This window comes from Lepidothrix coronata, unplaced genomic scaffold (assembly GCF_001604755.1).
Source record: "Lepidothrix coronata isolate B3197 unplaced genomic scaffold, Lepidothrix_coronata-1.0 Scaffold214, whole genome shotgun sequence".
Classification (NCBI taxonomy): domain Eukaryota; kingdom Metazoa; phylum Chordata; class Aves; order Passeriformes; family Pipridae; genus Lepidothrix; species Lepidothrix coronata.
Window position 1 is genome coordinate 1,247,896 of NW_016690394.1, and position 27,107 is coordinate 1,275,002.

Consider the following 27,107-nt stretch of genomic DNA (forward strand, 5'->3'; position numbering starts at 1 on the left):
GTGTCTCTGCACTTCTCAGCTGCCTCAAAAATCCTACAAGGATAACGCCAGCCAGCACTACACAAGATAGACTGACTTTATGGTTGATTGAATCATATATTTTCCTAAAATTGTCCTCCTTTTGCTCAACAGTTGCATAGTAGAAGAAATCCCTGCTAACGTAATCACACCAGTTTATGTAACCCTGGAAAAAGGGTTTTATTTTTTACAAAGAGTAACTGGATTCCATCCATTCATAGCCCACAACTCCAGAAATCTCAGTAGATCCACTCTCCCAAGTCCTGCTTTCCCTGAACAGTGCATTTTGTTTATTTTTAGCTCAGAAGACACATCCATCCAGGCAGTTTTCAAGCTTCATATACTGCCCTGCCCTGTTTCACTGAGCACCTGACTGAAATGTGGACACAGTTCCAAGTTCTCCCTTCAGCTCCCTGGGAGCACAGACTTGAAACAAAGGTTCCCATCTTTGCTCTGCACAGATACCACCCTGTGATACCAAGAAGGTGTTTGACCCAATATGCTGCACCACACCAGCTGCTCCCAGCTGTTCTCTGCAATAAAAGGGCCATTTCATCATTTTAATGATCCATTTCTTTATCCTCGCCTCAGACCACTAAAATTAGAGATCTTGGAAGCACCCTAAAGTCTGGGTTTGCACTTGAGTTGAAACTGGAAGCTGCAGGTTCTTCCCTGAAGTCCACTCAATATTGGAAATCACCACATGCTGTTGGAAGTTTTGATCAAATTTCTCCTGCTGTGATCTCCATGACTAAACATGAAAATATCAGAAGGCAGTATAAGCTTTTAACACTCAGGAAATTTCCAAAGGATTTGTGCTCTACTTCTTTCAAAAGACTTCTTTCAGTTACACTGAAACCCTGACTGCAGGTTTTATATCCCCTTAAGGAAGTCGGTACCACCACTGTTATTTTACTTGAGGCTTCCTTGTTTTCCTTGCCCTCTTCTCCTGTGAGGAATTTTGCCATGGCAGAAGTCAGGATAGTCTGCTGGAATCCCAATTTCAAATTCCACAGTCAGGTCTCACACTTAGAGATTTCAGTGCGTTAAAATAAGCTACACAACTGCAATAAGATGCTCCCTCCTGTCAGAAGTCAGATACAGCACCTGAACCAATGAGAGGAGCAGAACTTTGATCTCCACTCTTTTTCACCTTTCACCTGACACTAAAGATCTTTATCCTGCATGATACAGGTGGCAAAAAACATACAAGCACTGACTCTGAAATTCTTATGGTTGAAGGTATTAAGTCAAGGAATACACTTGTTTGGTTAACACCATTTGTATTGCTGGGCTCAGGGTTGTTCTTCGACAAACTAAATACATTTGAACATTCTCGAATTGTTATGCTGGAAAACCTGAACTATAAATTTCTAAACAGCATAAGGTGATGTGATTTCCTACAAGTGATTCCATCCATGAGGAGGCTGTGGAAAAGCCCCTGTCCACGAATTCAGGGAAGGGCCTGGGTAGCCCCCATTTTATCCCTGCCCTGGCTCAGAGCCGATGGAATCTGCTCCCTCCACACAGCACCAAATTCAAAGGTTTGTGCCCTGGGCTAATCCAGGAAACACACGGCGGGATGGAGATTATTCCACATGGCTGAGGAAACTGAAGGTTCTCCGTGGGGGAAGGAAAGTTCTGAGCCCGGTGGAGGAGCAGCCAAGGCTGCGGCACCCCCTATTTCGGCTGCGCTTGGCTTTCCTGTATTTCGCAGCTTCCATGAGCTCCCAGCACAGCGAACACCCATCCCTCTTCCCGACGGGGAGAGAGAATTTGAATTTAAGCACAGCAGCAACAGTGGATGGGCCCAGCAATATCCCGGGCGGTACCAGCCGCCGCCAAAGCGGAACCACTCCCGCCGGGATTCCACAGCCTTCCCTCCGGGAATACCGCCCGGGACAGGGCGCAAGGACCGGGCAGTGACCGGGCAGGCCCTGCCGAGATGAGGCCCTCCCGCCCCCCAGGCCCCGGCAGCACCGCCCGTCCCTCCGTTCCCCGCTCCCTCCTCGCCGCCCCGGGGGAAGGCCGGGCGAGGTCCCCCGGTGCGCGGCGGCGGTGCGGGCGCGGGTGCCGCGGCGTGGTGCCGGCGCGGTGCCGCTCTCACCATGTCGGCGGGGCGGGTGCGCGGGGCGGTAGAACGGCGGCGCCTCCCGGTCCGTCGCTGTCGCTGAGAGGCCGCGGCGCGTCCGCTGCTTCCGCCGCCGCCCGGCCGGGAACATCCGGGTCAGCGCCGGCCCCGCCCCGCGCCCGCTCCACCAATCAGCGCGCGACTCGCCGGCCATCGCCAAGTATGGAGCGCGGCGGGGCGGGAGGAGCCATTGCCGCGGGGGGGGGGGGGGGGGAGGATGGCACCAAGTGCCGCGCGGAGGTGCGATAGGCGGCCAATCAGGGGCGGGGCGGGGCCAGGGGCGGGGCCTGGCGGGGGCGCGCCCCCAGCGCGGGCCCGGCCGTCAGTCGGTGCCGGAGCGTCCGCGCTGCAGCGGCTGCGGCCCTTGAAACGCACTCAGATGACCCTTAGGGCTAAACGAAGGCACACGCCAGCTCCGTAGCAACGTGTAGCAACCGCACCAGCGCTGAGAATTGGGCTTTACAGAGGTAAACTGGACTTCACACGTCACTGCTGGTGCTGCCTGTAATGCATCCGCCAGCTCTGAAGTGACACGGAAAAACAATCAGCCTCCCGCTGCTTAAGGCCAGGGATAATTAGTTTGAAAAGGAAGTGTTCGGCGTTCTCTGGAAGTTCAGCAAGCAGGTGCCTGCTGGAAGCTGCGCAGATGCTGACATAGGTTGATGCCCTCAGGGCTCAGGCAGCTCTGATAGGGATCACAGAATCACAGAATATTTAGGGTTGGAAGGGACATCTGGAGGTCATCTGGTCCAACCCACCTGCCAAGGCAGGGTGACCTGGAGCAGGATTCCAAATACAAGACAGAAATCAGGGTTTATGAGCAGATAAAACATTTCTACTTTGCTCAAGCTGTCCCAAAATAAACATTTTTTTCTGTTACTGGACTAATTCACATTTCAGTGATCTCAGGTAAGACATCCTGACTCCAGATTCCTGATTTGTGCTCAGTGTGGACCTGAGAATGTTAGAGCTACAACACAGCCGGTTACCCCAGGAAAGTGCTGGATTTGCTATGCACCACCTTCCTCTGCAGCTCTTTTGGAACAATTCTGCTCGTGTTTCACCACAGTTTTGGCACCAGGACCCCAAGAACCTTCCACTGGTACTCTCTGCACTGCAGACTTGGCTGTGGTGAGCCAAAAGTCCTTCCATTATTCCGTTTACGTCCCTTGGTTTGCTGTAGAAGCTGGAAATGCTGACACCAGGAGTCACACTTGGCTTTTCCCTTGGAGATGACACTGTGGAACATCCTCCCCACAGGAGGTGACCAAGATGGATTCAGACAGGTGTTTGTGGCTCAGTTCTATCAGATACCAAACAGGACCTTGTAGGAGATAACAGCTCTGACAGCTCCTTAACTTAACAGGCCAAACCAGCCACAGCTTTCCATTTGAAAAGGACAACCCCAGTTTCTAGGGAAGGGAACTGCTTGGACATGGATCCAGTTACAACAGCTTGAGACAGAACTGTAAAACATGACTTTGCACGACCACATGCAGACCTAGCAGCTCTCACCGGTGTTCTTAGTGCAGGAACAAAATGAACCCAGGAAGGAAAGGAGAGAAAACAGGAGAATGATCTCAGGATAAACAGGAGCTTTACTGCTTCAGAGAAACACAAAAACGCATTGAACTCCACCAATAACCACTACCAAATAAACCCAGAGGTGGGAGATGACCTTGCAATGTCTAGTGGAGCAGCCACATGACCTCAGAAGGCTCAAGCGCCTCCAAATTCCCTTCTTTGCCCCTACTCCTCAGCCCAACCTCCTAAACCCCAGTTTGTAAGATGCAGCAATCCCAAGCGGTTCCTATTTTGTAATCCCCAGATCCTCCTCCAGTCCTTATGTTCCCTCAGAGCTGCCTCCCGGCAGTAATTAAGAAAAGCAAACCTGTTCATTACACAGGGCAGATAATTCATTCATTTTCCAGGGCTCCACACATCTAACGTGTGTGTCTCCCTTGGGACTGGGAAGCCAGAATTGCTAAATTTGACAATGCCCTTCTAAAACTTCCTTATTTTTATCACAAAACTCATGCAATTTATTCAATGACAACTATACTTGTAGTAGCTTTTAGTTTTGGACAGAAACAGCTCCTATTTGCTTGCTGAAGAGGCAGAGCAGGAGCAGAATTAGGCAGCCCAGTACATTTTAAACAATTTGAGATCCAAATGAATGTCAAGGCCAAGAGGATGTTTTTCTTAGCGGAAGACATACAAGCATCCTGGATTTTGTTTTCCTGCTAATAGGTATAAAGAAGAATAAACAGCTGCTTTTTGTTTTCCCAAAAATATCTGCATTAAGAAGATCTGCAGATTCCTTCTGAAATTGATGTCACATCTTTTTTCAAATGAGGACCAGCTGCTTGCTTTGCTTGTTTACAGCAGGACAGGCTTCAGGGAATTTTGGTTGTTTGTTTATTAAGATGTAGGAAGGGACTCTCCCCGGCAGGCTCCACTTTGGAGTGTGGCGTGGATCCCAGCAGGCAAAAAATCCATGGATGTCCCTACCATCCTGCCTTCTGTCGGGATTTGTGGAGGGGTTGGCACCAAATACAGCAAATTCAGGGATATTCCATAAATCCCAGTGCTGTGAGCTGGCATTACCTGTACCTCGGGCATTTCCCAAACCTCCTGGCGTGGAATCACCCACCTAAACAGGACAAAGTGCTCAAAAGGCTTGTGTCAGGCATCACCCCTCTGTAAAATGAGGGTCTGTAAACAAAGGAAGCAAACAATGATGTCACTTGATGGCTTAACGGCCCAACAACATCAGATTCATGTGCAATTAATAACAAGGCTTTTGATCCTGCAATCAGCAGCTCTAAAATCCATGTGCTTTCCCTGTGCATTTGATTACACTCGAGGAAGCAAAAGGATAAACACTTATTAGCATTACAAAGTACTTTTCACATTCAGCCAGAACTTCCTGAAGCATTAGTGGTCCAGCACGCTGTGGTTTTTATTTTATCCCCCTGCATGCATGGTGAAACGCTATTTATTTTGTTTATTCCAGCATTTCTCCAGGACCAAGGGGGACTGTGAGAACGTGCTGAGGAACAAAATCCTGGAGAAAACCTTCATACTTCACTAACTAGTCATTTTTTTAATAAAAAAACATCTTAAGCCTTTTCTTTAGGTCACATTGCCCATTTTCTTTCACGGCACTTGAAAGGTATGTAAACTTTTATTAAGAGTTCTCATAAATTGAATTTATGCTGCAAGAGTCTTCCAGCAATGGTAAAGTTTAGCTTGCTGGGTTTTATTAGTCAGAGTCAGTAAACCAGCAGCATCACTTGATTTGAGGCTGAAAACTGAGTGTTTCTTGGAAAGTAATATAGGAAAAAGATACCTACAACACTACCCAACGTCTTGGAATTCTGTCTTCAAGCCACAGATTGTTCTCACTATGGAGATCTTTGTACACAGTGTCAAAATAGCACACAAACAATAAAAAAAGTCTCCCATTGCAATTCCAAAGCAGCTTTGCTGAGTGTACTCTTGGAATATGAAGGTTTTAAGAGTTCCCCCATTTCCTACAGGAACTGATGAGTAAATCTAAATACCATGTTTAATGAAAAACAACATATTGCTTGTGTAGTGTGAGGTTTGAGGTATTCCCATCCCTGCACTAAGAATGTTAAACCCGACTTTTTCCACTCCATCAGCACCCAAGATGTCCATGCACTGCAGGACTTCTGGGATCCCAAGTTTTCCAGCATGTCCCACTTAGCTGCATTTCCTAGGATGCTGTTTATTTCTCTGCTTGCAACTTCTCCTTTAACTTTATATTTTCAGCACAGAAATCTTAACAGACAAGAGCTTTCACAAATGTCTTCAGCCTGAGCAAAGAGTATTGACAACATTCTGTCAAACCTGGTCATTAACTGTAGCAATAATATCTATCATTAAAAAAGAATCAAGGAGAAGCTGATTAAATACACCAGAAGGAAACAAAACTTTCTGTTTCCTTACTCTTTCCTTGACACGTTGCACTTCACTTGAAGCCTGCTGATATACCAGCCAAAAGAATTGTGAGGGCCTGGATTCTTTCTTAATACAATAGTCATGGTTCACTAGTTAGAATCTGTACAGAATTAGCCAGAGACACGGACGAATGGAAAAACATACTTAGAGGCTGAAAAATAGCCCTTTTTCATGGCTTAGTCATTAAAAAACCTCATCAATACAGCACTCGAGGAGTTTTTCTATGTCTACTAATCTAAAAAATGATCACAAAATAGTACACCGCAAATAAAGACAAGAAATGTCGCAGCAGTGCTTTTGCCTGGAATTTAGGAGTTAGCAAAAACTCAGGTCAGTGTTTCCATGCAAGTGCTTTCCTCCAGAGATTTTGGGTGCAAACTTCATCTTCACAGCTAAAGCAGCAGAAAGCAGAATTAGTACAATGAGCTGTGACGCATCTTGTTCCATTTTTCCAATTTCTGCCTCAAACAGCCATACCTGACAGCTGGAACCAGCACCACCCACTGAATCCAACAAAAGTGGTCTGGAAATACATCAGCACAGACACAAAATGTGCTAATTAACGGGAATGTGATCAACATGAAAAGCCTGAGTGGTGTTTCACTGCATCACAAGCTGTCCCTCCTGCAAGTCAACTCAGCCTTCAGACTGTTGTTCATCCCCACAGGATCCAACTGCCATCCACATAAAATCAATAAGGATAGAACAGGAGACGTAATGGAGTCTCTGGCACCTTTCCCATTTCAGGGCAAAGTCCTGCTGAGAAGGGGTTTCTTTTTACTCGACTTCAGGCTTAAACTTTTTGTCGTCGTTGCTTGGGTAGCTGAAAGGTTTTCAAAGAGAAAACGAGGCATCAGTGCCTGCTGGTGAATGTGCCATGTGTCTGGGAGTTAAAATCCAACACACTAGCATGGAGTCCGAGAGCTGGAGGTTCCTGCCCACATCTGAGCTCTCTGGAACATGAAAAAAGAGTTCTGGAAGTACAGAAAGCAAGTGGGGCCCACACCAAGGCTGTGTCAACCATTTCAAGCAGACAACTCCTACTCTACTGCCTTCCTATGCAGATCTTGACAGAAAAATAAATGATAAATGTGGGGGGGAGGTGATTCATGTTGTGTAAAACTATAGGAGAAGTTACATGAGTATTCTTTGTAAAAGAGGAGAGCAAGAACATATTAGTATCCCATGGGAAATGAGAGGAGAGATGCTATAGGATTCTTTGAAAAAACAGTATAAGAGGTGATACACTCAGCCTAGGGAAGGTTCAAGATTTAAAAGAAACTTGCTAGGAAGTTTTAAAACAAAATCTGTTGGGGTGAGGGTGAGCCATCCTGTCCTGCATTACAGACAACCAGAACTAATGGTTCTAAGAAAGTCTGTTCTGTTGAAAAGAGTTTGAACTCTGGCTGGCGCAGCTCCAGAGGAGCTCCTCTTCTCCACATGCAAGTATGGAATCACAGAATCATTAAGGTTGGAAAAAACGTCCATGATCATCGAGTCCACCCTGTGCCCGATGCCCACCTTGTCCCCAGCCCAGAGCACTGAGTGCCACGGCCAGGCCTTCCTTGGGCACCTCCAGGGATGGGGACTCCAAACCTCCCTGAGCAGCCCCTTCCAATGCCTGATCACCCTTTCCAGGAAGAAATTCTTCCTGATGTCCAACCTGAGCCTCCCCTGGTACCGCTTGAGGCTGTGTCCTCTTTTTCTGTCACTCATTGCCCAGGAGCAGAGCCCGACCCCACCCCCACCCCCCACCCCCTGGCTCCCCCCCTCCTGTCAGGGAGTTGCAGAGCCAGAAGGTTCCCCCCTGAGCCTCCTTTTCTCCAGGCTGAGCCTCCCCAGCTCCCTCAGCTGCTCCTGCTGCTCCAGACCCTTCCCCAGCTTCATTCTCTTCTCTGGACATGCTCCAGCCTCTCAATGTCCTTCTTAAAGTGAGAGGCCCAGAACTGGACACAGCACTGGCCGTGCCCTCTGCATGGCTTCTTCCACTACACACCAGGGAAAGAGCAATTTTGAAGAAAAATAGTTGTACTTATTCATCTGAGATTCCCAGTCCTGTCTCTGGGTTGTCTGATGGCCACCTGCTGAAAACCTAACCCATATCTAACTCCTAGTCTGCGAGGAATCTTCCTAATTCCATACACAACTCAAGCTGGGTATACAGTTAAGAAAACTGATGCTACAAGCTCTGAACATACTAAAAGTTTAATTCCATCAGAGAAATACAGCAATTATTTTGAAGCTTTCTGGCTTCATTCAACCTCCTCTATTCTTTTATACATTTATTTACTGGAAAGAAAGGAGAAGAGAGCGTGAGGGGAGAAGGGAGGGAAGGAACCCTGGGACAACACATGCTGGGCTGTAAAATGCAAGGAAGGTTTTTCAAAACTGCACGTTCTAAACATCACCTTGGAGTTACACAACAATAAATACTCAATATTGCACTGCAAGGGTCTAATTGCCAAGTAACTATAGCAATGGAGAGAAAAGCCTTTTTTTGGACACATTTCCTCCTGCCTTAATTTTTCCCTGGGGTGGGAAGGGGTGCAGAGAATGCGCTCTAGATTCTTAATGGATAACGTTTTCCAGAGCCCCCTCTGATCACTCAGTGACTGTGGGATTTAAAAGCAGTAGAGTGATTTCTCCAAAGAAAGCTGAACGTTCAAAACAATTACCCTGAACTACTCCATCCCCTTGGAAAGGGTTTAACGCACCAGGTTCTGAGGTGAGGCTGTCAGGATACACTGAGACACAGCAGTGACCCTCTATGAAGCACCTTGCTCACCACCGCTTCCTTCATCCCAAAAAACAGAGCTTTCCAGGGAGCCCAAAAGCCTGAAAATGAGTAAGTGTGAAGTGAGACTACACTGGCCTGCACTGAACATTTGTTTTTGCTAAGAGAAGACCACATTTCTGTGTTGGTTTTAAACACTGCCCTCAGGAATTTAATTTTGGGGATGAAAATTCAAGAATTATTTGGAGTCTTCAAGTTATCTTTCCTCTCTTGATATTTTCCAGAGCTGTTTGGAAATGGGAGGGTGGAGCTGGCACCACTGGGGCAGTGGTTTCAGAAAACACTTCTGTCTTCATTCAGGGAAAAACCTGCTGGATCATGTTGATATTTTTATAAGTAACTCGATGCATGGTTCTATTTTGGATACCAACTATGCAGCAACGCAGACTGATTTGAGCAAATTGCAGGGGGAGGAAGAGAAAATGAAGATCCCCTTAGAGAACAAGAATTGCCTTCTCCAGGGAAACCTCTTGAACCTCCAAGGGCTCAGTTTAACCATGTGCCTTTCAAAAAAAAGTTTTAAAAGCAGCCATTTATATTTATAACTAAGTAAAAATAAAAGGTAGTTGTGGTTGTTCAGTGACATGTGAAGAAGTTGAACTAAACCAATTAAAGGTAAAAATCTTCCATGTTTACTCCAGATCAAGACCAATTATGCTTTTATGACAAATGAAAGACCTCAAAAAACACAACTTAATAAAATTGTGCCAACTTCAGGGACTTTTCACTTCTATTTGTTGCCTTAGTCTGTAATTGACTTGTTAAAGAACTTCCAGTTTTATGAAGCAGCAGAGCCTCCTCCACCTTGATAAAGAAAACTGCCAGCACTTAAAACAAGTAACCACAGATAAAAATTGTCTCACAGTGTGAATGGGAACATTAGTACTTGAAAAACACGCTGTGTTTTTTCACAAGGCTTCTAGAGAATGCCTTCCAGCCAGCCTACACAACATTTGCAACATAAAATTCATTATAGTAGCTTTGGAGACATTCACACTTATGCTCCTGGCTCCACAAAGCTGTAGCACAGTTCAGGGTGGGCCAACATCCCATAAATAATTGGGAACCCTTCCCACAAACTCTAAAATTAGGGGAAAAAAATAGTGTGTGTATATATATATGTATATGGAAGAAATCCTTCCCTGTGAGGGTGGTGAGGCCCTGGCACAGGCTGCCCAGAGAACCTGTGGCTGCCCCAGCCCTGGAAGTGTCCAAGGCCAGGTTGGACGGGGCTTGGAGCAACCTGGGCTAGTGGAAGGTGTCCCTGCCCATGGCAGGGGGTGGCACTGGATGAGCTTTAAGGTCCCTTCCAACCCAAACCATCCCATGATTTTGTAATTCTAATTATCAACTTCTTGTATGGAGTAACTTCTTGAATATGACAGAATGATCTTGTTAACATTATTCAGCTCCTTTTCCCAAATAAACAGGATGATAGGGGGCCTGGGTTGCTCATAAAATGAGGTGATTTCTGGGACATCAACAGGGATTGACAACAGCTGTTTTTTCACAAGCCTGGACCTCATTTCAAGGCCTGATGAGGCCAGACAGCACAGATCACAGAATCGTTGGTGTTGGAAGGGACTTCTGGAGATCCCCCAGTCCAACCCCACTGCCAAGGCCGGGTCACCTGGAGCAGGCAACACAGGAACGTGTTCAGGTGGGTTTGGAATGTCTCCAGAAAGGGAGAATCCAGGCCCTCCCTGGGCAGCTGTTCCAGTGCTATGCCACCCTCAGCATAAAGTTCTTCCTCATCTTGAGGTGATGCAGGACCTCTGCCAGGAAAAACTTACACGGGAATGTGTCCAGTGGATGTACCCAACCCTGCAGTGAGAGACTTTGTCCTGCAGCACAGGTGGGTTCTTACCACGGCTGAGGCGAGAACGCTGAGGGCAGCGGAGCGGCCGCTGTGGGCCCAACGCGGGGACCTGCGAGGAGATGGGAATGCTGCCATAGCCTGAGGGAGACGAGGGCTAACAAGGACACAATGGGAACTCTAGACGGAAAGATGGTGCCCAGGACGGGCTGGGGCGGGGCCGAGCCGGGCCCTACGGGGCAAACGGCGTTTTGGGCCGAATCCTACGGGGAAAAGGGGGATTTTGGGCCGGGCCCAAGGTCGGGCGCTGTGGCCGTGACGCCCACCCGCCGGTAACCATGGCAACGGCGGCGGGGAACTCTCGCGAGATCTGCCACCGCGAGCAAGCGGCGGTGCCTCGGGTCTCGCGAGAGTTGTGCGGGGGAGGAGGCGAGGGGACGGGCAAGATGGCGTCGGAGGGCGACCTGGGCAGGAAGTGGGACCGGTGTGTGGCGGACTCGGCCGTGAAGCTGGGTAAGGGCGGCGTGGGCTCGACGGGGCGGGGAAGAGCGGCGGCGGCCGCCCGGGCGCTCCGAAGCTGCGGGAGCGGCCCCCCGCGCGTCCCCGCGGCGCGGGGCCCGGTGTCCTCCGGCGGCCCGGGCTCGCCTCAGGGCGGCTGTGGCCCCGGACGGGGCGCGGGGGGCGCGGAGGATCCGCCCTCAGCGCTGCCCCCGCGGTCGGGCAGAGCCGGGGACCCCGGGCCCGGCAAGGTGACCTTGGCCGCGGACTCGGACCCCCGGCGGGCCCGCTCCCGGCTCAGCGCAGCCCGGGCGTGCTCGACCTCTGGGTACTCACTGAGTTGAAGAGGTTTCCGTGCGGAATGTGGGACGGCTCCCGCCCGGAATGAATGAGCCCCGGGCAGGCACAGCTGGTCCTGCCGTGCAGCGACCTTGCCTGCCTTCGGCTCCGCTGCGGCCGTGGGTTTGTGCTCGGTCCGTGCAGAGCTGTTCACATCACTCAGTGCACCAGGGAGGCTGTGTTTATTAAAAGCAATAGGCAGCGTGACACGCGGAGAGCTCTGGCACGTGTTACTGGGTACAGTGTGTGGACTGTGACATTGAGAAGCTCCGTCCATATCCCAGCCGTGGGACTGCAGTTCTGCCTTTTCTTTAAGTAGGGGACCAGTTCTGTTGTTTTTTCCGGTTTTATTTGTCCTTAAAGTTCGGGCTGTGCACACGCCTGTAGCGCTTCAGGTCTGCAACAAAACATTTGTAAGGTTTCACTGAGTCCTACGAGTTTTACCAATGATGGTGACTGTGAGCTCGGTGCTCACCCTGTGACCGGCTGCCAAGTGACACCAGGCAGAGCTTCTGCCTTCACAAAATGTGTTTACAAACCCAAATCTTTAATTCAACGTATAGAGCAAGAAGTGCAGCGTCTGACACGCAAGGTATTCATTCCATGTTGGTGCAGATGTCTCTTTTACAACCATAAGTAATATCTGGGAAACGTGAATGTTTATTACTTCTTGTTCTAGTGGTCTTGTGCTTGAAAGCTGATGAGGAACTCAGGGGTTTTAGTTGCCTAATACTTTTCCATTAGAAAAGATGTTTAATAATTTTAAGTAAACTGAAACTCCCATTGTTTATAACAGACCTTTGGAAAGTGTCAAGTGCTCCAGAGCAGTGTTTTCCCTTATGAAATTCTATTCAGGTTTGTCTGACAAACATATCCAAATATGTTTATATTTCCATAGCATTGGTTGCTTTATCATAAAATATTAAGTATGCCAGATTATAAACAAAAGCTTGTTCCATGCTGCAGCTGTACATGTAGGAATTCTGTACATCCTCTCTCCTGGAGGCTGAAAGAAGCGAATACAGGGTTGACTTCCCAGAATTCCAGACTGATTTGGGTTGGAAGGGACCTTAAAGCTCATCCAGTGCCACCCCCTGCCATGGGCAGGGACACCTTCCACTAGCCCAGGTTGCTCCAAGCACCGTCCAACCTGGCCTTGGACACTTCCAGGGCTGGGGCAGCCACAGGTTCTCTGGACAGCCTGTGCCAGGGCCTCACCACCCTCACAGGGAAGAATTTATCCCTAGTATCCAATCTAAATCTACTCTCTGATCAGTTTGAAGCCATTCCACCTTGTTCTGTTACTTCAGGCCCTTGTCAAAAGTCTCTCTCCACCTTACCTGTCGGCTCCTTCAGATACTGGGAGGCCACAATTAGGTCACCCTGGAACCTTCTCTTCTCCAGGCTGAAGAATCCCAGTTCTCTCACCCTTTCCTCCCAGCAATGCTGCTCCATCCCTCTGATCCTCTTGGTGCCTCTTCTGGACTGGCTCCAGCAGCTCCATGTCCTTCCTGTGCTGGGCCCCCAGGGCTGGATGCAGCTCTGCAGGGGGGTCCCACCTGAGGGGGCAGAGGGGCAGAATCCCCCCCTCCCCTGCTGCCCACACTGGGGGATCAGCCCAGGACACATCCAGGGCATGTCCAGCCTCTCACCCACCAGCACCCCCAAGTCCTTCTCCCAGGGCTGTTCTTCATTGTGTCGTTCCCCAGCCCAGGTGCAGGACCAGCACTTGTTCTTGTTGAACCTCATGAGATTCCCATGGGCCACTGCTTGAGCTTGTTCAGGTCCTCTCGGATGGCCCTGTCCTTCAGGTGTGTCTGCACCACTCAGATTGGTGTCACCTGCACTTGATGCAGCCAGTGCCTTCAGCAAGCCTTGCTATTTAATTTGGTGTTTTCTTCCATCCTAAAATGGCAGCAGAAGAAAGGGAATATACTTTGCCTCGTGCTTGCGTACTCTAGGCCAAGGATTGGTTCCCAGTGTTGGCTTCACAGTGGCATTGAGTAAAGATTCATGTTTTTCATTAGATTGCCTAAAAAGGTCAAGTGCACTGTGACATGCATTGTGATTAGCAGCTCTTTAATTTATTACCAAACCCACTGTGATGGGCTGGGACACTCTTTGTGAGCGAGAGCATTTTTCTGGTTTGTGTGCTTTTACAATTGATCAGTAACTGAAACATCTGTGCTGACAACCTCCTCCTTGGCATTACCAGCAAATGACTTGGGATGAACTTGGGAAGTCAGAGCAACCCCAAAATTGCTTCATACTCCAGTAGTTTGTGACTGAAGATGATGATGGCCTTTAAATGTGAAGTGACTCAGTGCCCAAGCTGTGTGCTGACAACATAGATTTTCCCAGGCTATCCCAGTAGGAATGATTGTTTGCTCTGCAGGGACATTAAAACCTTGCGTGGTTGTGATGATTGGTTTTGTAATATTACTGCAAAGTTTGCTGGAGTTTCCAATAAACTGCCAAGGGAGGTTGTTATACTGGAAAGAAAAAAAAAATAAACTTGAGAATTTAGTTAGTTGTTACCTGGGATATGAGATTTGGTAAACTTTGTACTTTTTTGTCAGAATTTCCCTTTTTGTGGCCACAGTTTCCTTCCCAAATGCTCCTTTACATCCTGAGTGCTACAGCCAGGGAGATCTTTCCAGCCAGTGGATGGGGAAAAACAAACATTGTGATTAGCTGTGTGTTTTCCCATTCCAAACTCTCTAAATAAACGGAAGCACTGAATTTCTGAAGCCTTGCATGTGGGACACTTCCCAGAGTCCATGAGAACTCTGAACAGATAACTCCTGTGAATTAGTTTGAGGGCTAGAGGGACATGGGAAACAGAAGAGAGGGATGTAGAGCTCTTGGGCTGGCTTTATTAGCAATAATCTGCTTTTAAATATTAGTCCTTCAGGATTCCCACTATGCCGGTGTTTGTAGTTAGCTGTGTTTGTAGTTGTGCTGCACTGTTTTAGTTGGAGATGGAGCTTCTGGAAAAAACTTGATCTCCTGCCACTAAAACGTCCAAAATAAATATTTATCTTGTGTTCCATCCTTTGAAATGCTGCATTATGTTTTTGAGCTCTTAGTCGCTACCTGTGTGTGTCTTGTAATTTGGTGTGAACTTTTTCCTGTTAGTTCCAAACAGAGAATGCTGTCAGGCATTGTTAAGGCAGTATTTCATTTCAAAGAGTAAGTAAAGGTCTTTATGCCTGCACAAAACATTGAGCTATTGTTAAATGGAGTTTAGGTGCTCACCTCCCTTTTGTTAGGACTGATATTTATTTGATGGGTCTTGGTGGTTTTGTTCCCCTTCCATTCCAAATGTAGCTGTGAGCAGTGTGTGTGTAAAGGGGCTGGGTTGTGCTTTCTTGGCTGACCAGGAGGTTTCCGATGGGTGATCCAGGTCGTGCTGGCTGTGGCTTTGCGCTATTCCTAAGTCTTTTCACCCGCGCAGTCATTTAAATAATTTAACTTTCTGTTCCCTCTTTCATCCTGATACTGACTTTTCCATACAGAAAAGCTATGTGTTACTTTTTTACAGAAAAGTTGCTTGTTCATGTGTGGGGAAGAAGAATCAAACTGCAGTGACTTTCTTTTTCTTCCCAGCCTGCAGACCTTTCTAAACTCCTGTATCTGCCCCGGGCTTCACAGCCATTTCTTCTTTCTCATCAGTAGAGCTGTGCAGAGGAGGGACGGTGAAGTAGGTAGTGTTGTGCTCTTCCTCCATCCTGCAGGCTCCAAACCCTGTTCAAAGGGTCGGTTTGTTTGTTTGACTGATTGATAGTTCACATCTGTTTATTTGGAAAGACAATTACTCACAAAAGACTGACAGCTGTTTTTTGCTGCGAGGCTGTAATTTTGGACAAATTATTATTATAAGCTGTTTCCAGGGGACAGAGAGGCAATAAAGAGTATGAGCAGTAGGGAGGGAGGTTTGTGTGCCTGCATGTCTTGGTTTGTTTTGAAGCTGTTGTAGTTTTAAATGAGTTGAGCACTGTAATTTCGCTGTTACTGAAAGGTAATCCTAGGAAAGCTGCTTGTTTCTTGACCTCTTGAGTGTGAAGTTGCTGTGTTGAAGTTCATTTTTTTTTTTTCAGGAGAGAAATGTTTTGATGTATGTCTGTGCCTGACCAAAATGCAGCCTGGAAGCTTGTAAATAACCCAGTTGTAGCGATGTTCATTTTCCTCTAATCCTCTGTTTTGACATCTGCAAATAAAACGCTTCTAATTTCCATGTAATAGGGATTTTTTTAAGAGAAAAGGGCACTTTGAATTCTTCTGCGACTGTTAACATGATTTTTTTCTGGCCTGCATCATCTAGCCTGCTTGAATAGCTGTTCTGTTAATGGCAAGGGTGAAATTGTATTGTTTGAGTCATTCCACAGATTGGATGTTTCAGAAAGAATCATTGTATGGATTGCAATGTCAGTGTTTTTAAATAATCCTTCACATGGTTATGAATAGGATAAAGTCAGTCTATATAATGATAAAACTTGATTATACTTTCTGAAAACCGGATTAGACTTTATCTAAATATACAAAAATCCTGACATTCCTGTTTTGAAGTGTTTTTTTGCTTGGCAATTGTAATGTGACCATCCAGTCTTAGCTACTGGGTCAAAAGGCTTGTTCTTCCTTTGGTGTTTTGTTTTTAGTAGTGGAGAACATGGATATTATGTGAGTGCACAACTGCATTGTTGTGTGAGCTTTGTTTGTAACCCCAACTTCTTTTGCTTTGTCCTACATAAGATCCAACTCTACTTGTTGTGTCCTGCAGACCAAGTAGTGTAAATATTAACTGCTCATGGCTCAGGCTGTGCAGGGAGGCAGCACAGACAACAGAAAATGTTTTCTTTGGAAGAGGTGGATGAATGCTGTTCCAAGAATAGGCTTTTAGTCAAAAATCTAACAGCAGTATTTAGTTTTGATGTTAGCAGAGTTCTGAATACAATGACCGCCTATAAATTAAGGGGCTGTTATCTTCCGTTGGAAGAAAAAGCTAGGAAAAACTTTAGGAATCCAGGTCTCCTCCTGACTGCATTGTGCCCTGCTGTTCCTCTTGGCTGCCCACCCCAGTGAGTCAGGGAGCTGTGCCCTGCCTAGGAGTGCCTGACCAGCTCCCTGACTCTTCCAGCCTGCTCTTGGTGTCCTTTGGTGCAAGAGAACGTGAGGAAAAAGCTGTGACATCCATCTGCTCCTGCAGTGTTTGCAAACCCCAGACCTCCTAAGCTCTGCTCTGCTGGAAATGAATCCAGAGTGCTCTGACTTCCTGGTCCCCTGCATTAGTTGGTGAGGTGCCACTGTGCCTTTTTTGGGAGTTGGCACACAGTGACACCACTGGGAGGAAAGAGGCTGGAGCCAAGCGACATCTTACACCTCTTATTTGGTCCTCGAGATGTTACAGCAGTAGGTGGGAACAACTCTTTGTTCCTTGTTGTATCAGAAACAGTTCTCTGAGAAAATCCTTTCAGGAATTTTATCATTATCAAGGATGCTGGCACATCCTTGATAATAAATGAGTAGCGAGGGGTTTGAGAAGGATCAGGCTCCTTTCCTCATCCCTGCCAGTGAGATGCCCCCAGACTCTTGTTGCTGTAAACTGCCTCTATTTCTGAGCTGGGCCAGCAGACGTCAGTACTGGCCAGCCTTTGCTGGATGGGTATGAAGCACCATCGTTGCCAACCCTCATAGGCTGCAAAAGTCCTAAATGTGGATGTATTTACTGCTGCTAAACTTTTATTTTTACCAGTGCTATTGTTGTCATTAGCAGAATATTTTATTATAGTAAGAGAAGGTAAAGTTTCCTGTCAGAGGTGTATTTTCTGTATTATGAATGTCTTGCTGATTTCTCACATATGTGCTTCTAAACAGAGTGCAGCCCTGATTTGTCTAAAAGCTTGCTGCAATATTGATTGTAGAACCATGGAATGTTTTGGGTTGGAAGGGACCTTAAAGCTCATCTTGTTCGATTAGATGAACATGCCATGGGCAGGGACACCTTCCACTAGCCCAGGTTGCTCCAAGCCTCATCCAAGCTGGCCTTGAACATTTCCAGGGCTGGGGCAGCCACAGGTTCTCTGGGCAACCTGTGCCAGGGCCTCACCACCCTCGCAGTAAAGTTGCATTGTCTTCTCAACGAGCAGCTTCCACTCCTCTCCCCTTCCCATTTTAAAAGAGGGAGGAAATGTTTGTGCCCTCAGGTCTCACAGCTCATCCATCACTGTGAGGATGAAAAGTTTCTGGTCCACTCCAAGGTTATTGCTGTGATTCCTTGGTAGATCACAGGCACTTCTTGCCTGTCCCTCTGCAGAAGTGCTGATGTTTATCCAAGGTTTGCCTTCAGGCAGTGTTTGACCTGCACAAGTGCTTAAAGGTGAAACCAGCCCCCTGAAAGAATGTCAGGATTTTTTTATTATGATGATATTTGGATACTAATATTCTGTTATTCTAAATATTCTGTGTTACTACAGTCACATGCTAGAAGAAAACAAAACATGCTTTTTTATTCTTCTTTGTCAAGAACTTGGGATATAATTTCACCATATTTTCTTCCAGTGTCCTTGCTCATTTTTCTGTCTGCTACATAAACAATCCACACCACAGGGGAGGTGGGAATGAAAGCTTCAGAGTTGGTGTTTGAAGAAAATCCGATTCCTGCCACTAAGACCTTGCTAAGAGTCTGCTTAAAATTTATGCTCTCCATAAATAAGTGATTTCATGGCCTTGTATTTCTAACTGGTGCTAAGTGAAGGCCCTGGTGTATGTTCTTCCCTAGTTTTACAAAGCACTTTTCTATGGATCTTGTCGAAGTGGGATTGAAGGCTGAAGCTCTCAGTTTTTGTCTTTGTGTGTGAGGAATGGCAAAGGCAAATAATAGTTTTCTTTTTGTCAGATTAAGTAATTGAAAACCTTCCAGCTGCTATAGTAATAGCAACACATCTGCCAGATGTCAAGGAGCGTATTTTAATCCTTCTATTTTAAGTTTCAAGCAAAGTCCATGTAGGTGTGGCTACCTTAAAGCTGCCTCAGCCCAGAGCTACTTGGGTAGCCTAGGAGAGAACTGTGTAGAATTGTTCTTGGAGGGACTGTTGATTAAATTTATAGAAACAGCTTTTCCCAGATGTTCTTGTGGGGCAGGAGCCCATCCTGAAGATCTGTATTTCTCTCAGACACTTTTATGATGTCCTATTGGGTATACGGCGTGTGCTCTCCTGTGTGTGAGGTTGATTTGAGGTACCGGGACGTTTTTCTTGGAAGGTGTAAGAGCCAGAAAACAAGTTAAATGAGAAAGTTTTGGAGACTGGGCTTGGTGCCTAATCTCAATTCCGTGTGGCTGTGCCGGTCCGTGTGACCAGGACGTGTCCCAGGGAGTGGGAGTGCGATGTCCACAGAACTGTCCTGTCCCCTATTGACACTGTAAATGAGTTTAGGCTGAAGTGACAGATGTGGGGTGGAAGAGACTGTTTTTCTAGTTAAACATTTTAAACTGTCAGAGAAGGTGAAAAATGCATTGTACTGCTTCCTGTGGCCTTTTCCTCCAAAGAGTCTGTCATGCAAGAAAGGGAGGGGAAAAAAAATCAAGCCCTTTGCTTTTCCATGTTCGTTTGTTTTTATTGTAAGATAAACCTTTCATGTTTTATTGTTATGAAGTTAAAGCCTGGCCTAGAGGTGCTGGTCTTTAGGAGGAGCAGCTGGAGTGTCCCCTGGTCAGGTGGGAGGCCCTTTGAAGCAACATGTTGCCTCTTTAAAAGGTAATTGAGCATGTGAGAACTTAAACCTGTAAAACTCATCCACAGCTCGGCCTTTGTTTATCTCTGGTGTAACTTTATTTAGAATTAAAGTGAAATGCATTACTTTGCTCCTGAGGCAAGATGGTTTTGCTCCCCCGTGGTCCTGGAGACACAGGAAATGACCACATAACCACAAATACTTTCTAGTGGAATGAAGATGAGTGACAAACTATCTGCAGAAAGAGGTTCTTAACCAGATGGGCTAAGGAATTCAATGTAGCTGAAGGGTCTGAGTTTAAGTTAAAACTAATTTTTAAATGTTAAAACCAAGTAGAAGAGAGCAAATGCTGTATGTGCACTGGTTGATGTGAGGGGGCAAATTTGGTGTTTATTGTTGGCAGGGCATGGTGATCAGAACAGTTTCCTGCACAGTGTCCTACTGTGCCTCAGTAGGAGAGGAGTGAACTCAACTACCTTTGAGATGAGGAAAGCTAAGGTACATTTTTTTTTGCTCTGTTTCTCAAGTTGCCTTCTTGTACAGAAAACAAAAACCCACTAGCTGTCAGATTTCCTTCACTTCTCTGTAGCATTTTCATTATTTAAAGCAAGGCCTTAGCTATCTTACCATCATCTTTTTGTACTAATTGTCACTGTGCTTCCCTTCCCACTGGAACAGGGTGCAGTCATGGCCTCTAAAATTGCACAAAAATTGCGTTTTCATGAAAAAGAACATTCCCTTCAAATTAGCTGCTTCAGAAAAAAGCTTTCTTAGGAAAAACAGAGTGTTCTAAAGTCAGTCATGCTGGACCACATCTGCTTAACAGTGGTGTTGGCGTGGGGCAAGGCCTAGTTTTTGTTCTGGGCTTAGGCTGAATTGCAGTTGACAGAAATAAATTTTTCACCTTTTAAGCATATCTTGTAGCTTCCCCCATGGCCAACAGGAAGCAGCATTGATGGCATCTGTGTGGAGCCCTCACTGAGGGCTTGTAATGTGAGAGAGCATCTGAAGGAGGTGAAGAGAAAATGAGATAATGAATGATTTCTGGAAGTAGATGGAAAGAAACTGTGTTAATTACTGTTGCTTCCTTAGTGCAGGGTTGTCTTGAGACAAAAATGTGAACAGTTCACCATGAGGCTAGTGAGAAGAATTTGGGGTTGACTGGTGTAAAATGTGGTGACATTAGAAACTGCCCAGGCTGTGCATGCAGATGATGCAGGATTTGTCATCCCGTGCATAAATTCTCATCCATTGGCTCAACTGTTTGGATCGGCAGAGGGGATCTTCCCAGGGACAGGAAGCCTAGGACTGGCATCTCTCCCTCGGGGCAACCCTGCTGAACTGGGGCAGCTCAAACACCTGGTGCTGACTGAGCAGAAAGAATTCCCTCCAGAAAGTCCTTCTCAGCCCTAAAGTACAACAGCCCAAACCAAACCGGCAGTACGACCTGGATTGTAGGAACAGGCTGGCAGAGGAGGTGGTCGGAGGACCAAGCACGTGTCCCTTGAATGGATTCTAGGAGATAGTAATTATCCTTAATGGCATAAACACTCTGGGAGAGCCAGCACCAGTGGGCTGTAGCAAAGGTACCGAAGGAAGGCTGTGCTGGAGAGGGAGAATCAGCATGGGGAACCACGGCTCCAGGAATGCCTGATGTCTCTGCCAGGCTCTGTACGAACCCCGGGCAGTGAGACGCGTTTGTGGGAGGTGCTCCAAGGAGTGAATCTCTTACTGTCTGAAATGCAGGAAAACCCTGGAGCTCTGAGCAGACATCCGAGGCTCCGAGACTTTCCCTTAGCTGTGCAAATGATTAGAGTGAGAACCTGACCTTGTGCAAAGTGCTTGGGCTCGAAAATGTCTGGGGGAGTTATGTCAGGAGCACTTGGCGGGCAGTCAGAGCTCTTCGTGCACTGCATGTTTTGTGAGGCTACCCGGAAGCTGGAATGACCTGGTAAAGCAGTTACCTCTGGCACAACTGAAATCTGGAGTAAAATGAAGAGATTTCAAATCAACTCTCATTTCCAGCTCTCAGTAAGTACAGATAGTAAAGCACTAATGAGAGTGCACATAAGGAGGTTTATTCCGATCGTGTTTGGTCACCTCTGTTCTAATATTCAAGGTTTCATAATCAATAAAAAACGTGGAATGCTTAGTTAATGTACTACGTGGTGCGTCCTAATGTACAATGATGTATTAAGTATTGTTTGAGTAAACTGTTCCCCAGTAGAAACTACCATTAATATACTTTTTGCAAGGAGAAAGGTTTGAAGAGCAAAAGAAAACTTAAAAGAAAGAAACCTCATCCTATATGCCAAGAGGGTACAGGATTTCTTGGCATTTTTCTGGACTCAAGTAATGTGTCCAACAGGATCTTAAGTAAGGATCACATGCTTTTAGGAATATAAAAAAAGGGATGTATTTTAATTAATAACCTTAAATTACATTTCTTGTATTGCAAGGAGAGAATTGAAACCCATAACAGGATGTGTTTGCTGCAAAATAAACCTGAAACTGTTGATTATTTTTTTTAACAAGCATATGCATGACTGATGTTTTTTTTCCTTTTTTAAACTTCTGTATTTCCATGCCTTATCTAAAATTCTTGTCTTTAGTGCATAAAATTAAAGGTAGAATTTGCCCACTCAGCTGCAGGTTTTCACTGTTACATTTATTTGGTCTTGAGAGGAGTTTTGCAGACTTGCCTGACTTCTTGCAGAAAATCCTAAGCTCACCTTCCAAGGAAAGCAAAAATTATTTTTAAATATACTGACTGTTTTAATGGCTCTGGATACATTTTTTTTTTCAACTGCTGCACTTATTTCTATATATAGTATTAAGGATGTGAAAAGTCATTCATTCCTAATGTGTTTAAATATGCTCCATAATGAATGTTGTGGATGTGAAAGATAAGCAGCCTGGAGCTTTCTTTGTAAGGGATAGAATAACACAAAGCTTTAAAGTTCTGCTGCCCTCAGGACACACATTGAAGCAGTTAAAGTAGTGAGATAAACGAAATACACTGAGATATTCATCTGCAAAATCTAAAGCTCAAGGACACAATAAGTTTTCATTAAAGTGTTTCTCATTTGCTGACAATGAACCAAATAAATCTTAATTCCATGTTGTAGATGGTGACCGAAATTTAGGAACTTTCCCTGGGATGAGAGTCTGGTTTGTTTCCCAAATCTTTCTGATAATGTACTTATTGTGTATGTTGGGATTCTAATCTGAATCAGCTGCTTACAGTTACTTAAAAAACAAGAACTGGTTTTTTTCAGAATTGCTATTTAAGAACAGTTTGGTGTGCTGAAATTACACGTAGTCAGATATTCATAGTCTGATACTCCTGAGTTGGAACAAAGAATTGCTGTAAAGAATGAAATAATTTTCCATTACTCTGTATTATATTAATCCTCACTCACTGACTGCATTTCTTGTTGCAGGTGCTGGATTTGGATTAGGAATTGTTTTCTCAGTCATTTTCTTCAAAAGTAAGTACTGCAGTGATCCTGATGCCTGGTTTCCCAGTTTCCATCTGTTGTAGGCATATTTTAAAACCAAGAAGTCTTAGAGGTGTATAAAATTCAATCAGCATGCTAGACCAATTCCTCTATTATTTGCCCTGTCTTTTCTGTTGAAATGGAGTTCCCCAAACTTTCAGCTGTTGTGTAACAAGGTTGTTACCCGTGGCACCTCTCCGAACTCCTCCTGTGCTCAGCTCAAATCCTGGAATTGCAGGAGACCCTGAGCCAAATCGCCGGAGCCATGTGTCTAGACATCAGTTTATGCCAGTCTTTCCAGGGGTTTAAAACTGATCTTAGTTCTTTAGTTCTGCTTTGGTAACAGAATGATTTTCAGTAATACATTGGATTCAGAGTTTGCTCTCTGTTAAATTCCAGATGTGATGTCTTACGGATACTCTTCTTCTTCTCCAGTGCCCTGGTTTGTAGCTGATTCTTGACTCGTAGAACAAAAGTGCATAATATGCATCTTCTAGCAACTTAGTCTTTCTTGGTGCTTGTATAACAATATATAACAAACAGCTTTCCTTGACTTTGATTTGCCCTCTCTGCTTGCCCTCTCTATTCTCTCCCACAGGAAAGACATGGCCTATTGCTTTTGGGTCAGGGATGGGGTTAGGAATGGCTTATTCCAATTGTCAACACGACTTCCAGTCTCCATATCTTCTCCATGGTAAATTTGTAAAAGTAAGTACCAGTGCTGGTTTGTGTTGGTTGGTAATTATTTGTAAGGTAGACAGCATTTACAAGGATATTCCTCTGCCTTTCCCAAAGGAGTACTAGTAAGAAGAAACTCATGTTGCCAGAGCAGGAGTGGTTCCCCTGCTCTTCAGAAATTTTTAATAACCGGTGTGTTTAAGCATAACCTTAATTAGACTGAATACATGGAATTAGTTTAACAGATCCTGCAGGTGGGTTTTGCCACAACCTGAAAATCTTATAATAAAAATACGTGTCAGAAAAACTAAACTAATAGTAAGATTCTTCAGACTTCAGAGATGAACTGGGAAGAAACTTAAAGGCATGTCAGGTAGATTTGTCTGTGGAAGCAGATCTTTGATCTCCAGTGGGGTTTTTGCGGTTTTTTCAACATGAAAACACTGATCACTTGTAAGTTTTGTGGCTTGTTTGGCTGGATTGTAGTGTAGTAACTAGTCTGAAAAAACCCGTACACTTTAAACAGTTTTGAAGATCATTTCAATGAACTCAGTCTTATCACTGACCATGCTGAGATAAAATATTTTAAAATAGATTAATTAGCAGGATCCATTTCTGAACTCACAAACTGGCTGCAGTGCACCAAGTCCACAAACTGACTCCATTAATATTTTTTTAATTTCTTCACATGTAAAAGTTGGGGCTGTTCTCATGGTAATTTATTATTGTAGTATCTGGAACACAAAAAAGGTGTGTGTGCACATTTTGGATCCATGAAACCATGGACTGCTTAAAGCATCTCAGTGATACCAGTGGAGAGGCATCCACCAGGATATATTTGTAGTTACTTTAGCACTTCAGAAAGTACTGAGGTAAAATGTTCTGCCAGAAGCTTTTCATGGAGCACACAGAGTGAAAAAATTGCTCCCATATTATTCCTCTGCCTGATGACGAGGCCTGAAGGTGTTTTTAGGCATTTCCTGATGCATCTAGAGCTGTAAGTGGAGCCCGGTCCTCCTTGAATTTACTGGCAGATGAGCTTTTGCCAGCCTTCTGCAGCCCTACCAGACAAACCTGCTTACAAATGTTTCCTCCAGCTGCCTGTTAAAGGGAAACAATAGCAAGATTCTCGAACAACTTCCTGGGAATAAAATATTTTGGAGAGCAATGTAGAGAAACTGTGACTTGGATGCAGCTGATTAGCACTGCCAGCTACTGCCCAGAATGAAAAATCTGTGCATGATTCTTTTGGCCAGATTTGTTAACATTAGGACGTGTTAGCTTTCCACATCATCCTGAGGGTATTCCTCCAATTTATGTCTCCAGAAAGAAGCTGGAATGGCCTGTCTATGGCTTCACGAGTGATAGATGCCCTGTTCACATGTTCTGAGAGAGCATTATTCATTCAAGGATACTCCTTACTAGGGATGTTGGGCAGCAGAAAATTGAGTGTCAGGTCAGCCTAGTAAGGGATTTTGTTGGGATTAAGGACAAATCTGTGTTCTGGAGCAAGGGTGATCCTTGGAAGCATGAAATAACTGAAAGGACACTTCCCAGAAGACACCCAGCTGCCTGCATGGCACAAGACTAGACACGTAGTTTCCAGTACACTGTCTTTGGCACAAAGAGCTTGAGGCTGCTGAGAGAGGGAAAACGTGGATGAAGCCATGTAATGGTTAATGTCATTAATTCCCTCCGAAATGTTGTGTCATGGATAATGGCTCTAGGGTTATTACAACCAGATTATTTCATTTCTCTTGGTTAGGAACATGGAAAACATTGTTGCATTATCACTCATCTGGTTTTTTTCTAGAAAATTTGTTATAACTAAACTCTGTAGGACTTCCTTACACAACTGAGTTCTGTTCAAATGTTAACCTGTCAAATCGAGAGATTCTGCAAGAAAATCAGCTTTATTAGAGAGAAATGTAACACGGATTAACTTGGACAAAATTATTTCTAGTTTTCTGTTCACAGAATCACAGGATAACTTGAGTTGGAAAGGACTTCAAGGAGGTCATGGGGGTCAGCTGTGAGGTTATTCAGGGTTTTATCCAGTTGGGATTCTTGATTCTTCAGGATCAAATTCTTAAAAGAACAGAGAACATTCACAATACCGAATAATCAGGAGATGACAAAGTGATGTTGCAGCTGTTCTGGCTGTAACTTGGACCATCACACTGCCCATCCTTTGGGTTAGAAATTTGATCATAAAACACTATAATGCCAATGCAGGAGCCATTCATCCAGACCAAGAGACTATTTAAAATGCAGAAAAGTTCTAATTTGTGGTCATAAGATTCTGAGAGCCTTTTAAGTAATTTGATCAAATGGATTTCACTGTGACTTCAGCTGAATTTAAAGCCAACATCTAGCAATTATTTCATGGCTATGACTGTGAACTACACGGCCCAGATTCCTTGCAAAGTGGAAAAGATGATATTTTTCAGGTTATTTAGCCTATATTATCACCCAAACCCCGTAACCCTGTACTGTGCTAGCAGTGTGGATTATACTGATGTGCAGGAATACAAGAAGGCAACTTCAGCCTTCCCACCTGCCTTTTGTGGCTTTTATTTCTGTCTGATTTCTCTTCAGCCTGTGAACAGTTAACCTGAACAATAATGTTGGGGTTTTTTGAAGTACCCAATTTATCAGAATGGAGGGTTATGCATGAAAATAGCTGCTTCGTTTCTCCATACACAACTTCCTGCTCTAGCAAAGGATAAAAATGTTCCTGTACCCCTTGGAAATGTCACAAAGGTCCATGACTTGCTTTACATCCTACAGCACCTTCAATGTAAGGAACCCAAATGGCTTTTTAATAATATAAACCTTCTTGCTTTACAGGAACAGTGACTAATGGCTGAGACTATCCCAGTGGGAAGGAAGGAGAAGTCAATGATTATTCCTCAGGAATACTGAAGTGCCCCTGGAATAAGCCAACATTCTTCAGTAACGATCACCAGTAACTCTTTATACTCCAACAAACTGTTTCTGTATATGAAACAAAGTTCTGTTGCTTGTTTTGTATAGTGTCTGAAAAGTGCAAGGGAGAGCTCTTCTGGGAAATAAATAAAGGAGAAATGGCCTTCTCTAGTGTGTTGACTTTGTCTGTGAGTGAGAGAGAGAGAGAATGGAAGGAGAGAACTTCATCTGAAGTGCCCAGCATCTGGGGCCACCTGGGCCAAAGCCACTGGGAGAGCTCTTCAGCAAAGAGCCCCATCGTCTGTTCCTCCCCACTCCCAAGAGCCAGCCCCCATCTGACAGCCAGTTCAAAGAAGCATTCCCACCTCATAAATCATCCACTAGACCCCTGCTGCCTGTGCCAGTGTGTGGAGAGGAATATAAATACTCCTATGTCCTGTTTGTACAGTTGCCCTTTAAAATTGGAGTTTTGTCGTCTCAGAAGAGGTGGAATCCGAAGTGATAAATCCAAACTGTTTGATCCAGGAAGCCGGTGCTGTCTCTTGTAGCTTTGGGTCATGGAGCAACCCAGGTTTGAAACTTCCTGAGATAGTGGGTGAATTAAGCAGCTGCTAATGCTGTCTGGCTCTCAGATTGCCTGTGAGGCTGATTGTTCTCCCACTGAAGAGGGGGGAAAAAACAGAGAGG

The 27,107-nt window shown here is 45.3% G+C and overlaps 2 protein-coding genes across 5 annotated transcripts in view; one reads left to right on the forward strand and one right to left on the reverse strand.

Moving 5' to 3' along the window:
* Positions 1-11,057, reverse strand: part of CAPZB (capping actin protein of muscle Z-line beta subunit) — a 68,890-nt gene extending 57,833 nt beyond the window's left edge. For 2 of the 4 annotated variants that reach the window (XM_017833398.1, XM_017833399.1), the window contains exon 1: positions 2,126-2,232. In XM_017833398.1, coding sequence (XP_017688887.1) covers positions 2,126-2,128 — 3 coding nt within the window. In that variant the 5' untranslated portion in view covers positions 2,129-2,232. Of the gene's footprint in view, positions 1-2,125; positions 2,233-10,797 lie in introns of those variants that run through there. The other 2 variants (XM_017833396.1, XM_017833397.1) reach the window with 2 other exon arrangements.
* Positions 11,058-11,133: 76 nt separating this feature from the next.
* On the forward strand, positions 11,134-26,588 carry MINOS1 (mitochondrial inner membrane organizing system 1). The gene is made up of 4 exons (XM_017833413.1): positions 11,134-11,259; positions 22,758-22,805; positions 23,413-23,522; positions 26,343-26,588. The coding sequence occupies exons 1-4, from the start codon at positions 11,193-11,195 to the stop codon at positions 26,349-26,351; spliced, it is 234 nt and encodes a 77-aa protein (XP_017688902.1). The 5' UTR covers positions 11,134-11,192; the 3' UTR covers positions 26,352-26,588.
* Positions 26,589-27,107: the final 519 nt, after the last annotated feature.